Source organism: Lissotriton helveticus, chromosome 7 (assembly GCF_964261635.1).
Source record: "Lissotriton helveticus chromosome 7, aLisHel1.1, whole genome shotgun sequence".
NCBI classification, from domain to species: domain Eukaryota; kingdom Metazoa; phylum Chordata; class Amphibia; order Caudata; family Salamandridae; genus Lissotriton; species Lissotriton helveticus.
The window spans coordinates 396,559,209-396,576,361 of record NC_136068.1 but is presented as its reverse complement, the minus strand read 5'-3'; the positions used below and the strand labels follow the sequence as shown (position 1 = coordinate 396,576,361).

General features: G+C 47.5%; 1 protein-coding gene across 5 annotated transcripts in view; it reads left to right on the top strand.

The window, feature by feature from the left end:
• The window catches only part of GSS (glutathione synthetase), a 757,391-nt gene that overhangs the window by 172,377 nt on the left and 567,861 nt on the right, over positions 1-17,153 (top strand). For all 5 annotated transcript variants that reach the window (XM_078652246.1, XM_078652247.1, XM_078652248.1 and 2 more), the window contains one exon: positions 12,361-12,506. In XM_078652246.1, the coding sequence (XP_078508372.1) occupies positions 12,361-12,506 (146 nt within the window). The remainder of the gene's footprint in view (positions 1-12,360; positions 12,507-17,153) is intronic.

Below are 17,153 nucleotides of genomic sequence, written 5' to 3'. Positions count from 1 at the left end.
CTGCTTGGGGCCGGAGCCCCGTGCGGCGTAGATCTGTATTCCTTCTTCACCTATGTCCCGTCGCACGACCCCTCTCCACTCGGCACTAATCTTCGAGGCGCGCAGTGTGGGGCCAGGACGAACTGTCGGTGGAGCAACCACCGTCACCTGAGCCACATGGTCTCATAAGGGCGCTCATTGACAATACGGCTGTACTACCCAACAACAGCGGCCACCCATCTAACCAGCAGTGAGCAACTACCCACCACCACAGTGTGATATATATTGCAGACCCACGCGTTACCAACAGTGAATATACTACAGCCCAACACAGTCCACTGCCCTTCTCTCCCACCCGGCACTGGGTCTCGAGGGGCGAGGCGAGGAACCCCAGAGAGGCGGAGATCATAGGAAGGTGCTCGCCGGCACCGGAGTTCTGCATCAAAAGGTCTCAATAGCACCAAGGCCACAGTAGCCATCTGCAACGTGAGGAGCTACTGCCAACGCTCTAATCATTAACAGAGGAGAAAACTCCCTCTCAGAAGCATCTAAGGAACAGTGGCCCGTGTCGCGGCCACACGCTGGTGGGACGAAACTCGACCATCCCGGGCCTTGAACCACACTGCATTCCGCACCTCGTCACGCCCTGAACACCCAAGGGCAGAGAATCATCCCTAACCCCCTCGCTCACAGCGCTGGGACTCAAGGCGCGAATCAGGGGACCCGGGCAGCAATTGAAAACATCTTTTCTGGCGATATGGGATGCTAACGCGTCACGGGAACAACGCTGGTGCCGAATTAAAAACAGAACTCCCCAGAATCCATGAACACCCGCTCAGAAAGGGAGCCCTCCCATGCAGAGTCCATGTCCGACAAACTGGACAAAGTCCTTGCAGAAATTGAACATTCCAGGGTGACCATGGAAAACAAATTCAGAGAATTGGTCACTGATTTCAATATCCTTTGAGATGACCATCGCAAATTAGCGGACAAAGTCAAGCAAGGCGAAAAACGCTCCAAGTGATAGAGTAAAAAGTACAGACGCACCAAGACGCCATAAAAGACCTTCAACAAAAAATACAGTCCTTAGAAAGCAAAACCGACAATTTGGAAGGCCGCTCTCGTAGGAGTAATATTCACATTTTAAACTTGCCAGAGGGATCGGAAGGATCCAATCCAGTCAGACATATGGAAACATGGATCAAGACGTTCACCCGAACAGTGGATTTTACTCCATATTTCTCCATAGAAAGGGCACACCGAGTACAGGCTGGTAAACCACCACCGGGCTCACCATCTCGACCATTTCTCCTGAAATTGCTCCACTATCAGGATAGAGACACTATTCTCAGGGCGGCCAGAGAGAAGGGGCCACTTCAAGTGGAAGATAAACACGTAAAGCTGGGCCCAGACTATTCACGTGCCGTCCAACAACAAAGAGCCACCTTCCTAGCAGCCAAGACAGTACATGGAGTACAGTTTGGACATACTGTCCTCGGCGATATGTTCCCTCAGTTGGGAAAATTCCCTGATATACAAGTTTAACCTTTCTTCGTTTCAGGATCCCCAAATACCCTCAGCGGAGCAAACTTGTGAGATCACATGTCACAAATGGACTGTAGGCGACTGGTGGTGGAGGGCATCGGAAGGAGGTGGTGGGACAACACACAGGCACAGATGGCCCATATTCATTGAATGTAATGATCAATAAAGTCTCCAATACAGATATAAAAATCATCACATTAAACATCAGAGGCATGCACATGGCTAACAAGCGCTATGCCGTTTACGCATAAATTAAAAGGCAACAGGCACAGATAGCGCTCTTAAAGAAGACACATTTATCAGCAATTGAAGTGGGCCGGTTATACAGAAAGTGGCGGGGCATTGTTTGTGCCACTGCATATTCAGCATTCGCCAGAGGTACTCTAATCTGGATTAGGCCCGGGGAAGGCCTAAATGCCCTATTAGAGGGCATATTGGAGGGCCAGTCCATCCTACTGGGAAGCATATACGCTCCCGACATAGACCAGAATCAATATTGGAAGCGCCTCACGGGAGTGCTCACTCAGGACACCTCAGTCCCATAACTCCTCGGCGGTGACTATAATTGTGTTCTGGACATCCATCTTGATAGGTCCCATCCCCCACCGACACACTCACCAGCATACAAGCCCATGCCCAATATCGGGCATGGGTGGAACACTGGAACCTGGTGGACCCTTGACGGGAGCAAAACCCAGGCATTAAATTCTACTCAATTTACTCTGTCCCACACGACTTACTTGTCCGCCTAGATAGATTCCTCTGCTCCACAACCGTGTCCTTCGGGAGTGTAGTGTAGTAACTATATTTCCAATAGGCTATGCGCTTTGGAATAATATATCCTATAGATTAGACATAGGACTGAGGTCGACTATGTCTCTATCGAATATATTAAACTTAATAGTGAATGCCAGCTAGCTCAGAGGTCACTAGAAACTTTCTCGAATTCACAAGAAGGGATTAGTTACTAACAACCGCATAAACATGACAACATTGTTTCCCAAGAATAAGAAAAGTATCTCTAGAGTCGCGGAAACAATAGATAAGTGTTTCACTCAGTCACTCATGCATGCTTCGTTTCTACAGAGTTCCAGAGAAATAGAGAGACTGCGTTTTCAATAAAAGGTTTTATTGAACAGTCTTCTTTCTCATGCAAGTAAAGTGAACTGCTACAATCGTAATGCAGACTGCAAAGTATAATGCGTACAGCAATAACAATATTATAAAATAATACTGTAAGAGCATGGTATGGTTTCTAAACCATATATAAATACATACATAAATAACAAGGTCTAAAAGTACTCAACTGATGCTTCTAAAATACGCCTACCCCAATGTACCTAACCTAAACCTAGTACGCTGGAAGGAGTAAGTGTGTAGCATAGGTTTAGTTTTTCTTTGCCAAGAATCTATCCAAGGTTTCTCTAGGTTGTTATCAGGTCCATACCTTTAGTTTAGAATGAAGGAGGTCTGGTATCTCAGTCTCGGGACTCGATTTCCCAACACCCCGCAAGGAGAGCTTGGAAACACTGGAGCTGGATTCTCACCGAGAGAAATGCAGCCTCAAGATCAGTACATCAGCAGGAGGGTCGACTTCCTTCGACACTTGTTGTAGCAAGCTGCGTCGGGCAAGTAGATAGTCGAACTGCTCCGAACCACCGTGTCTTGCTAGAGCAAGTGAAGGCATATTTATACCTTGAAGGTGTCTAGTTTGACGTAAAGTCAGGCATAATAACGTCAGGAAAGAACCCCAAGGGAATAGTAGTTCTTTGTAAAGTACATGAGCACTTCTTTTTATCATCACTTTTTTCCTGTAGGTTTCCCTTTGAGTTCTCAAAAATATATTATCCATGTGAATTTTCATGGTTTGTATTTATATGAATTTAAGGATATGTTTGCTTGCTTTTAGCCCTGACGAAGTCATTGGCCGAGGAGCCAGACGAAACACGTGTTGGCAAAATCTGTTGGCTATTTGTAATGCTGAAGAACCTTTTTTGATTTGTACCCGGTGATTGGACTGAACTAAGAATTTGAATTGGAATAAATAAAGAAGACACGGAAAACTATATAATGTGGAAAAGGCCGTTATTGATATGGACATTTGTACTTACTAGAGTTGCTCAGGTTGAGAAATTGTGTTTGTAATTTAAGGTAGACATTTATCTATCTGCTGTCACAACCTTTGGTAGTGGTTGTATCTCTACCTTAGAGCATATGCTAGTCGCATAAACTAAGAGAAGATATAATTTTACACTATTTTGCGCATTATTCCCTACTGCCAATTTCTTTGTGAAGCATTCCCCAAACCCCATAGGGATCCCACCCTCCCAGCTTCGTACAGGCCAATAACGCTACTGAATACGGACTGTAAAATATTAGGAAAAATTCTAGCGGACAGATACACCCAGATTCTGGCGCCACTGGTTCACCCCGATCAAAATGGGTTTGTTCCGAGGCGTAACACGTCACAGAACATATGTAAACTGTTCCATGTCCAAGACAGGGCGAAAACGCATTTCCTGAATGCGGCATGCCTGATTTTAGACCTCGAAAAAGCATTTGATACTCTACTGTGGCCGTTCCTGTTCGCGGTTCTTAGCAGGTTTCAGGTGGGACCCACCCTGATGAAATACACAAAACTACTCTACAAGGGCCTAACTTCCCAACTGAGGATAGGTAAATACATTTCCGCTCCTTTCCCGGTAGAAAGAGGGACTTGGCAAAGGTGCCCCCTATTCCCCCTCTTGTTTGCCCTAGTAGTAGAGCCCCTAGCAATAAGGCTACAGCAGGAGAGAAATGTATGGCGTATACCGATAGCAGACACAATGCACCGCGTGTCACTATAAGCAGACGATCTCCTGATCTATGTCAGAGATATCACAAGTGACCTCACCCTCATCTGGGCGGCACTGAGCGACTTTGCGATAGCCTCGGGCCTCAAGGTCAACCGGGCCAAATCCACAATATTCCCATTGAGTCTGCATCACACAACATGTTGGTGGGAGCTCACAACCTCACCTGGAGTACCGCTGCACCTAGATACCTGGCGGTACAACTGTTTCACTCCAACACAGATTTTTATGATGGGAATCACCGCAAGGTATTAACAGGGTTACGTACGTCAGTAAACTTCTGGAAGACATTACTTCTCGCCCCATCGGACGAGTAGTGCTCGCAAAGATGATAATGGTCCCGAGGCTCCAGTATCACTTCAACAACCTTCCAGTGATACCACCACATTCTTTTTTCAAAGAACTGGTCACACTCCTGACCACTCTGATCTGGGGAGGGGAAAGACATAGGGTGGCCTTAACCACACTCTACCTTCCCACGACCCAAGGAGGGCTTGGTGCCCCGTCATTCGAAGCATACTTTGTGGCGGGGCGGTGCAGCTCCAGTGGTTGTCGTACTGGACTGCAGAACGCTACATAGGAGAAACAATCACAGAAAAGGGACAGATGCCCCTCCCAGCCATACGAAGACTGCTTCTACCAGATACCAAACTCCTCCGCACTTGCCCCCTGCAGGTGATCATTGCACGCACGTTTATGCTGCAAATACATTGCATGTCCAAAGGGAAACCCTCGTACTATCCTTTGCTGCCGCTAGTAGGATTCCCCCGTAATGACAAATACTATACCACCCGCGCCCTCCAAGTATTGACCTTCCCCAGGGCAGTTCCTACTGCATCGACAGCTAATAGACAGCAGCCGTCCCTTTTGGGATCCACACACGGGAGAACCCCCGACACACCCGGTAATACACACTATATTACATATGGGGGTACGTAGGCACTTAGGGCCAGATGTAGGTAATTCTGTTTTACTGATTCATAAATACCGAATTTTACCGAATCGGTATTTATGAATCGGTAAAATAGAAGTAGTCAGATGTAGGTACATTTCTTTTCTTATTTACCGTATCGGTAAGATTCGGTATTTACCGATTCGGTAAATACCGAATCGGTATTGCCCATTGATTCCTATGGGCCTTGAAGCCCATAGGAATTAATGGGCAATACCGAATCGGTATTTACCGAATCGGTAAATACCGAATCCTGCAAGGGTGCAGGGGGTGTCACTTTGACACCCTCTAGCACCCCAAATACAGGCATGTGTGCCATGTGGCACACATACATGCCCTAATGCCATGTCTGTGTGTCACATGGCACAGGTGTGCGTGCACAGATGTGCATGCACACCTGCATTCGGTATTTTACCACCCAATAGGATTGGGTGGTAAAATACCGACTCTTAAGGGCCTGTGACACTCTCAGGAGTGTCACCTACATGTGGAATTACCGAATCGGTAAAATTACCGATTCGGTATTTTACAGAATCGGTAAATTTACCGATTCTGTAAAATGCTGGCCCCTACATGCCGATTCTTAAATACCGGTCGGTAACGGCCGAAATAGGCCGTTACCGACCGGTATTTCCTCTCCTACATCTGGCCCTTAGTAACTTGGCCATGCAAAGCAGTCCGAGAGCTAATTCTCCGCCCATTGGATGCATTACGACAAACATGGGAAGATGAAGTGGGTCGGGTATTCAACGACAAAGAGTGGGAAAAAGCCTTAGAGTACCCAAGAGAGTATACATAAACGCACGCTTCAGGAACATCCAATTCAATATACTCCATAGGGCATACCTTACCCCACAAAGTCTCTACCGCTTCTATCCTGACACACACTTTGCCTGCCCCTGATGTCAGACCCTTGAAGCAGACTTTAAACATATGTTTTGGGATTGCCCAATTATCCACCAATACTGGGACCGGGTACACCACACACTTCGTGAGACAACTAATAACCTGACCCTGTCCTCATGGGAAGCCAGTGCCCTTGGCATGTTCCACAGGCGGAAAATCAAGAAGGTAGAGTATTGATTCGCTTCATGAGCCATTCTCTTAGCAAAGAGAGGGATAGCCATGTACTGGCGTGACCCGGTAGGGCCCCCGAGGCTGCCTGATAGGAGCAATGAAGAAATGGGGTGCGGCAGAGGAGGAGGTGTTGCGGGATGAGGAGGTGCGAGGAATGCAGAAACATCCAATCTCCCTAGTATGGGCATATCTGATGCACCGATTTACTCACGAAACAACACAACCACCCTCCTCGACAGCCTCTCAATCACAGGCTCCACCAGTATCCCCCCAGAGACAGGCGGAAGATAACATACAATCAGGCACCGACACCTAAGATGGTCACTACTGTGAAACGGTCCCAGGCCCCATAGGATACATAGCACCCACTCTCCGCGATCCCCTCCCATGTTATCTCACAGAGCACCATAGACTGTAACCACAATCAACCATTTTCCACTAGTGACTCCCCATTAAGGACCCCCAGTTCACCCCCCCCCCCTTAGTTGATGGTATTTTCCCCACATGGGAGGTTCCGATTCCGATGAAACATTAATGGGAACACGCAAATCCGACGCCAAACGAGAGTACACCACAAGGAAACTCTGAAAGACCATACTAAGACCTCTGAATCAAATTGACGTACTTAGCCGAGAGCTAGCACATTCCCTATCACTACATCAGAGGTTGGGCATGGGATACCCCCCAAGATGAATGTTATGACTTGATTACAATGCGAACACATGTAAGAAGTCTTTTTTTCCTTTTTTTGCAACTGTTCTCTCGATGGATAATAGACACAGATTAATGTAACTTCATGAGGAAATGGTTGTTGTTTTTTTATCATTGGCATACTCGATATAATGCAATACAAAAATCCCAATAAATTTTTCTTTAAACAAGGGCCGGGACGCTTCGGCATTTTTCCTTCTTCGGTTCTGCGCTACCATCTTGTGAGGTGGGCGCGCACTATCAGTCCCAGCTCTCAGGGCCCTTCGCACCACCTGGGGGACACGTAGTAGGGTACGAGGGCTAGTCAGTGGGTTTGGGGAAGGAAGGGTACGCAAGAGAGGCATGCTTTTGACTTTGTTCAGTACCTGTATATAAGAGATACGTTTGCACTGTAAGAATGTCAGATGTGTTGGTCTGTCCCAGTATTTACACAAATAACAATTTAAATACCACTATTTTGTTTTATTTCTTATATTGTGCTTTAGAGCTACTCATCCCCAGTGCAGAGTGCTTTACATCGCACCTACACATTATACATTGATAATAAATTATATGTGTGTAAATTGATGTATATGATGTGTTGAACAAGACAGTGAGGGTTACAAGGTGTAGGAGCCACATATCCTTCATAGCTCACTGTGGGGTTTAGGATTACAATTTATGAACTGCAAGTAACAGAAGGATCTCTGTGTTGAACGCAGTAACCCACTTACCGAGTTACATAAAATAAAAATCTTGTCATCTATGTGTTACATAATGTGCTTTGCAGGAGACATATTAACCCTCTGTTGCTTTCATTCAAAACTGGGACTAGACAAAACCCAGATCACTCCAGCCAATAAGTTATCCTCCGGAGTTACTTTACCTTTATTATTCCCTGATATTTAGCTGGCACGCAAAGATCTCTGCAGCAGGTGCCCTAACCCCATAAGATATTTTAAAATACAGACTTTGCAGACAATTAAGCATAACAGATTTATAGCCACATTTCTCCTTTTTAGTATTAAATCTGTTTTATTAGGTATACTCAAAACAGCAGACATAGACAGAAGGGCGCCTACAACCCAACGGGCCGGCTCAGTAATGTGGTTCTATGTAGTCATATCAATGAATCACGGCGGGTCACCATCTATTTAACACAGCAAGCCTCCTACAACCGAATCGGGCCGGCCGCGTCGGAAAACAGAGGAAAGAGGGGATAAGGGGGAGGGGAAGGGGAAAGTGCGTGCCCAGGGCGCTGTGCCTCCGTCGCAACCCCGAGGTCCGAACCTCCCCAGCTAAGGGAGTCACCCATCAACTCCTCAGCCCTCCGTCTGGGACAGATGCAGTAGGCGCAGGTACCTAGGACACGTGATTTCTCTAAATTCCGTGGCTAATAGGGAAAGGAATGGCTGCCACAGTTCTGCATATTTGGCCCCCTCACCCGCTTTGATCAGTGATAGTTTTTCCATGCCAAGGACCGCCCATAAGCGATAAAGTCATCCCTTGAACGTAGGAGTATGCGTGGTACGCCATAGCGACATGATGTTCTGTAATGCGGACCCAATAGCGATGGTGATCAGTCTGCCCCTGCGGGACCTTAGCAGGTATGTTATGGGATTTGGCAGGCCCAACAGGACATAAGAGGGGACTCGTGGGATTTCCGTATCAAAATGGGAATCTACTTCATCCAGGACTGACTTCCAATAACCCTGGAGGTGGACACAGTCCCAAAGGAGGTGGACCAAGGACCCCCGTTCCCCGCAGCCGCGCCAGCATGACGCCTCCCGACTGTGATCCATTTCGTGTAGTCTTTCTGGGGTATAGTACCAGTAGGAAACAATTTTGGTGAGAGTATCAGTCAAACCCATGTGATAGGCGGAGTGGCGTGCGTGGTAGTAGATACCGTCCCAGTCTTTGGCGCTGAGTGCGCATCCCAATTCCCGCTCCAAACGAGCCCTGCCAGAATTGTACACCCAGGAATACCGATCTAATAGCATGCGGTAAAGGTCAGAGATGAGGTGCTTATCCGCCGTCCTTGTGATCAACCAATACTCATAGGGGCGCAGACGCCACTCGGCCCCTGCTCACACCTGACTATTAAGCGCCCAATGCCGAGCCTGCAGATACCGGAGGCGTTCCGTTTCCGGCAGGCCATAATCTTGTTTGAAGGTTTCGAAGGGGATGATCCCATCCCTGCCGAACATGTGGAACAAAACTCTACATCCCGCAGGACGCCACTTCCCGTAGGCCGTGACATCCTGTCCCGGAGTGAAATCGGGGGCCTCCAGTAAGGGAGTAAGCGGGGATGGGAAGGTGGTCAGCTCATGTTTCAGATTGGTGCTATCCCACACCTCCTGCGGTACCTTCGTGATATAAGAAGCGTAAAGGTTAGGGGGTCTATGTTGCTTGCGGAGAAAGGGGACCTCCTGCAGCGGGTGGCCCGCTATGGCCTGGTCTTGAAAAAGCCAATGCTTCTCCGACTCCCATCTGCTCCACTCCACAAGCGTTCGCAGTTGGGTCGCTTGGTAGTACAACAGGAGATCCGGTAGCCCTAAGCCTCCTTTTTCAGGAGGCAACGTAGCCAATCTGAGTTTCATTCTGAGCTTCCTGCTGTTCCATATGAATTGTGCCAGTTCGGCTTGCGTCTGACGAAGCCAGCCTTCCGGAGGGCGCAGGGGGATGGCCCAAAAGAGATAAAGAATCTGCGGCAAAACCGTCATTTTTACGGCCGCCACTTTACCCACCCACGACAATGGTAGATATTTCCACCGACTCAGCTCTTTGCGGATAAGGAGACGCAGGCGCGCATAATTGACCCGGACCGTATCAGCGTAGGTGCTAGGTGGACGCCTAGATAAGGGACGGACGCGTGGGACCAACGGAACGGAAAGCGCCTTTGTAGTTGGGACCGGGTGTGCGGGTCCAAAGAGAGGTCCAAAGCCTCCGATTTGGCCATATTAACCTTAAACCCCGACACCCTGGCGACGGCATCAAGACTTTTAACGCAGGCAGGCAAAGAGGTGCTCGGGGAGGATAGGGACAGAAGGATGTCGTCAGCATAAAGGCTAATAGTGTGTGTATATGCCCCGAATTTAATACCGTGCACCTCCGGGTTGAGCCGCATCAGTTGTGCCAACGGCTCCATGTATACGGCAAAGAGCCGGGGCGAAAGCGGGCAACCCTGTCTCATGCCGCGCTCTATGGAAAAACGGGGAGACGCGCACCCATTAACCTTGACCGTGGCTGTGGGGAAGGAGTAGCAGTTAAGGATCCATGTGCGAAATTTGACGCCCAGACCCGCTTTCACCAACACCTGCTCCAGATAGGGCCAGTGGACCCGGTCAAACACCTTCTCGGCATCTATTGCAAGAAACATGTACTCACCCGTTGTCCTTGTGGCCTTCTCTGAGGTGGAGCGCTCTCTTTGTGTTGTCCACTGTCTGGCGCTCAGGGATGAATCCCGCTTGATCCGGGTCGATCAGACCCGGCATCAACGGCGCGAGTCGAGTCGCCAAAATGCTAGTGTAGAGCTTAAGGTCCACGTTGAGTAAAGAGGTGGGCCGGTAGGCCTCGCAGCGTGAGCGGTCTTTCCCCAGTTTAGGGATGACCGAGATGGTGGCCTCGAGGAGGTCCCCCGGGATTGAACCTTGGTCTACAAGGGAGTTAAAGAGGGCGGTCAGCAACGGGGCCACCTGCGTGCAGAGCGTCTTATAAAAGATGGCGGAAAAGATGGCGGAAAAGCTGTCTGGACCCGGAGCTTTGGCAAGTTTGAGACGTGAGATGGCTGCAATCACCTCTTCAGGCCGAATAAGGCGGTCCATCGTCTCCGCCTGTTCTAAGGTCAGGGACGGGAGGGGAATGGATGCCAGAAATTGCTCTCCCTCCGCAGGGTCCAGCGACGACCCCGTGTATAGGGAGGTGTAAAAGGCACTGAAGGCCGCTGCGATGTCCGAGTCCTCGGTGACCACCCTCCCCTCCTGTGTTGTGACTTCCTGAATCGTTTGTCGTTGCTGCACTTCCCAAAGCGCACGTCCCAGCAATCTGCCATATCGGTCCCCCCCAGTGTAATATAAATGTCGCACCCATAGCGCTGCATACTCCGCCCGGTCCTGGTCGAGCGCTGCTAGTTGCTGCCGAACCGGTCGCAGCTGCCGCCATATCACATTTCTTCTTTTTGCCAACGTCTTTGTGGCAGGGTATTAAAAAATACATTTATTAGCTGTGGTCCCAATTTTGCGTTTTGATGGCATCAATTTTCTGGCACAACCTCAATGCAAAATCTCATTTGTTAAATATTGTAATGCACATGATGTACTCATGATACACCTGCTGAACATATGTGAAGTCTTAAGATCTGATGTCACTTCCTGGGAGGTCATGGGTAGTGATGCCACTTCCTGTAATGCCACTTGCCTGATGTCACTTGCATATTGCCTAACTTGGTTAGTCCTCCCACTTCTTTTTGTAGGATTTGTGCCCTGGCTTGAATGTACTGGACACAAATCAATGTTTTTGGTGAAAAAAGGATGCTCATCTGCACCAGAATCACTGCAAGGGTCGTTGTTTCCCAACAAGACCCAACGACCCACTCCAGGGGCTCAAAAAAGCTGTCATTGGGTGACTGGGGTCGGTGGTGGCTATAGCCCAGCAGAGTATGTCCAGCTCCATTGGCTGCCGTTCATTAGCTCTACCTTCGATTCCAATGTGGTGATGTATTAACATTTAATGTATCTGCATGAACAGAGTGCACCTTCTGGAAATGCATTGTGCATGTCGGCAGCTGACCTGTAACTGTTTTTGGAGGCGAGCCGATATTCTTGAGGAAAGATAGTGTTCATCTCATCATTTGCATACCTCTTGATGCACTGAAACCGTATAGGTATAGCTTCCTTGTTGTCTTGTTTTGTGTTTCTAACTCTACTATTAGTTCTTTGATACACCCTTACCATGTGTTTACGAAAGTCATTCTATTTTCCTTTAATGTATTTACATCATACTGTAATAGGGTTGGACTAGTGTAGTGTTGAATTTACTACTCTTTTTATGTTCTTTTTTACGACATGGTGATTTTGCAAAATAAATTGAATTGTGATAATTTTTATAATTATGTATGCTTTTATGATTGCTTTTAACAATCGAATAAAGCTATATTTGACTTTGACTACTACTCGATAGTTTGATTATTGTAGCAATGTGTTTGTCAATACTCCAGATTATTCCTTGCAAAAGCTATCTGGTTGAAATGTGGATGTCTCCTTGCAGGTGGTGAACTATGCTCCATTTGCATTGCTACCCTCTCCCGTGCCGAAAAATCTTTTTGATCAAGCCAAAGCCGCTCAGCAAGATTTTAACCTTCTTCTTGATCTTATTAGCCAGGACAGTGGTTTCCTCGAAGAAGTTCTTGCAAGGTAAGCCCAGTGATCTACTGTTCCATTTAGGTTTCATCGCACAGAAGTTAATTACTACTCCTTAATTTATTTTCAGTGTGTGGGAAACTTAGCCCCAAGCTGCATTTTCCATGTAATTCCTTCCTGTTTCTTTACTTGTCTATACTATTTTATAATTCACATAAAGCTGGGCACCTGAATCTTTAGCTTCTAAAAGCTGATTGTTTATTGTTCGTGTTATAGAGGCTATGCATTTTTCAAAAATTAGATTTACTCTGAGCTGATCTACCAAGTATTGTATTTTTATGGCAACAGTGTTTTCCATTTGAATTTCTTAAGCCTTGGACGAGCATTCCTGTGTTACCTTAGATTGTAGCATCAGCGCCTTCACGTCTCCAATCTAATCAAGATTGTTGCAACTCATTGGAATTTCAAATGAATGGAAATGAATGGTAAAGAGTGATCGGTGAACCCATTTTGCCTGAACGGTTTGCTTTTTACTCTGACAAACTCCCAGTGCTTCATTTCCCATGGCTACTTGCTTCCTATCCTATTTGTGATACATCTTTATGAATTAAGTTAAATATTGTTGCTTTTCCATCGACTTGCATAGTTACAGACTAGGAAATACACTAAATCTATATCACACCTTACTGAAGTTCAGCAATATAAGGAATAATTAGAACACAGATCATAAATGTACATTTTGCAACAAACCGTGAAAATTATGGTGAAAGATTCCTAAATCTGGTACAGACTCTCTCCTTTATTAAGGGCCTACGTTCTTAAAACACACATATTTACAGTGTTGAATAATTTAGGTAAAGGTCAACTAACATTCAAGGCATGTGTGGCTGTAGGTACACATTGTTAGCATAATCCCGCCATCTAGTATTGGGCTTGGATGTGTGCAAGTCTTTTTTGTTTTGAAGAAAGTTTTTAGAGTCATGAGGTATAGTGACTCTTCCTGTTGCTGGTAATGTGCATGGTCATCGACTCCATTGTTAGATTGTTTTCTTCCGCCGTTGGGTTCGGACGTGTGCTCCTATACTGCGGTTCAACACAGTCATCGTTTATTTTTTCCAAACACTACCATCTGTATTGTTTTTGATTGTGGTTGTTCTCGGTCTGCCTCGTCATTTCATCAACGCCGACCTCGTTGAGGTGGCTTGAGTCAGCTGCAGCCCCCATGGGCCTTCGCCTTTTGGGGCACTCTTTATCTTCTACTTTCCCTCTACATCATGTCCACCCAGTAATGGAACAGACATCCTTTCACTTCTGTCTCTGCTGCCACGCCAAGTTCCCACGCACTCATCTCCATGAGGTATGTAACTTGTGCCTCTCCCTTGAACACACGGAAGCTATCTGTGAGCACTGCAGGTCATTTCGTTCAAAGAAGACGTTGCATGACTGTAGAATTTGACTCCCTGATATGTCCCACCGCAGCGCTGAACATACACCAGTTCTCTTCGAACCTGTGGAACCAGTGCATCAAAGGCTGCAAGAGGTGAAAGACTCAAGATAAAAGCATATCACGATACATCTGGACATTGGCTGTATCATTACGGGACCTATGTCCTCAGGGGAACACCCAGACAAGAGGCAATTGTTATTTGAGGATGTTGGTAGTCCCAATACCACCAAAGCAGAGGAAACAGACAGGCAAGGCTACAAGCCCAGCCCACACCAGCTCTTTACCAACACCAGCTGCGCACCACACTCAGTCACCACCGACCGCCCTCACCTATTCAACCCCCTCCAGACTCACCAGAGGGTTCCATCCACTCCTCCACAGGGGAAGGAGGAGAGGAAGATCAGTTTTCCAGTTCACCACAGGATGACCAGTGGGACTCATACGATACCGAGCCACCTGCAGATACAGACCCGGATCTGTATCCAGCTAAACCTTCTCTCCCAGACAACACTACCACCTGCCATGACCTTGTAGGCAGAGCTGGCGCTTTCCACAAGGTTCAACTATACTTAGCCTTTAGAAGATGACTTTTCATTTGAAACCCTCTCTTCTAGTCAATGCTTGGCACAGTATCTGTCAATGCTTAAAGGCATGCTACGCCACACACCTGATACATTCAACAGCCCTGTTAAGTTGCGAGTCATAATACCCAGGGTTGACAAAAAAAAGAATCACCCAGTACCCCCACATTCAAAAAAGGGCAACTCCAACCTTAATCATTAGTAGCTGCCACAGTACGTAAGATGGCTAACACTCAAACATCTGGTGAGGCACCCTCACCAGATAAAGAGCGTAAAAAGATAGATGTCACGGGTAAGAGGGTGGCAGCCCAGTCTGACTACCATTTTAGAATTGCTATTGGTCTCCTGTCCCGCTACGACAGGGCTCACTGGGACAAAATGCAGGGCATCCTCCATTAACTCCCAGAGGAGCACAAAAAGCGGGTATACCTGATTGCCTCTTAGGAAAGCTAATTTCCAACACCACAATTCACTGTTCCCTTGATGCAGCCGACACTGTTAATAGAGGCATACATTCTGCTATCCTTCATCAGAGACATACCTGGCTTTGAGTGTCAGATTTTAATCCTGAGGCTCAGCAAAACCTTTTGGCTCTTCCCTTCGAACACCTTTTTTGACTCCAGTCTCCTTCCGTCTGGAAAAAGTAAAGAAGTATAATGAGTCTGCCATGGCCATGAGGGTGTTGCAAACACCATCGAAATGTGGCTCCTTTCCCAGCTCCTCTTATCACGTAGGATCCAGGACTGCCTCCCCTGAGACCTCCACCTCCTACTCACACTCACAGGGCCAGACCACCTCGCCCAGGGATTACTTCTGGGGCTCCTACAGGGGCAGTAATTCCAAGGTTAGAGGCCAGGGTCGTTTCATCAAGCCCTCGCCCCAACCCGAAACCCTGATGTGCCAGACATCTCCCTCGACCACACAACACCTATCGGGGTCGACTATGAGGGTTCTTTTTTGCCTGATGGAACATTACATCCTTCAAGTGGGTGTTGGATTTTATCCAACATGGTTATTGTCTGGAGCTCACTTCACACCTCCAAACATTCCACCTCACAAACAGAAACTCTCATCAGAACACAGCAGTTGCTCAGAGAGGTTTTTCAGGCACTCCTCAAAAATCATAGGTCATAGAGCCACTGCCAATACACCGGCAAGTCACCAGAGTCTATTCACTCTACTTCCTTATTCCCGAAAAGGATGGGTCCTTAAGACCAATCTTGGCCCTCAGATCCCTAAACAAATATATTCTATCAGAGAACTTCCACATGGTCACTCTTCAAGGTGTCATTCCGTTACTGCAACAAAAAAGCTTCATGGCTGCATTCGACCTGAATGACGCCTATTTCCACATTCCTATTCACCCAGCACATCACCAATAACTCATGTTCATAATGAATGGACAGCATTTGCAATTCCAAGGGCTCCTCTTCTTGGTCACAGCTGTCCCTAGGGTTTTCACCAAATGTCTTGCAGTAGGAGCTGCTCATCTACACAGGCAAAACATGCACTTTTTTTTCCATATTTAGATGATAGGCTCATCAAAAGCACAACTTGTCAAAAGTGCTTCCAACACACTCGGGCCACCATAAACCTGCTTCATCAACTTGGTTTTACCATCAATGCAGTCAAAATCCACCCCCAACCCCTTCAAATACAACCCTACCTGGAGCCATCCTCGACTCAGAACAGGGTATAGCTTACCCGAGTGCCACCCGGATTCAATCCTTCCAGGCGCTCGTTCCCCAGTTCCAGCCTCATCAGCAGGTAACAGTGAAAACTGTGATGCGCCTCCTCTGTATGATAGATTCATGCATAGCCATAGTACCTCATTCTATACTCAACATGCGTCTACTGCAAGAGTGCTTAGTGCACCAATGGGCTCAAGCAGAGGATCAATGGGAAGATCTAAGGGTGGCCTTTCATAGACCCAATTCCCCAGAGATCCATAACATAAGGAAGAGGTGTGGCGCCGCGGCCAGGGCGACTGACGCTGGAATCTGGGGACCACGGTTCGATCCCCGGCTCCGGCGGCAGGTCAGCCCAGCACCATGTGACTCTGGGCAATAGCTCGCTTAATCTTCCCGACGGCCCCCCAGCGCCTAGAGACCCTTACGGGTGATTGTGCGCTTTACAAATGTGGACTTTACTTTACTTTATAACATCGGATGCCTCCCTCACAGGTTGGGGAGCGCATTCACAAGATCTGATTGTCCAGTGACGCTGAACAATCAGCCAGAGAAATCTCCATATCAATCACCTGGAGTTGCTAGCTGTTCATCTAGTGCTCAAAGCCTTCTTCCCCCGCCTGATTGGGAAGGTAGTACTGATCAAGACAGACAACATGACTGCCATGTGTTATCTACAAAAGCAGGGGGACACCAGGTCCCCTCAGCTCTCTCATCTAGCCCATACCATCTGGAGGGAGACTCTCCGATACAACATTAGCCCATTAGCGGAGTGCCTCATCAAAAAGCACCAACAAGTCCATAAGTGGGAGCTCTACCCTCAAGTCCTCCTCCAATACTTCCAACATTTGGGCCACTCAGACGTAGACCTTTTTGCCAGAGAAGACAACCCCAAATGCCCAAACTTCGCCTCCAGGTTCCTACACTTACAGTCCATGGGCAACACACTATGGATGAGCTGATCCAGGATATTTGCTTAAACGCT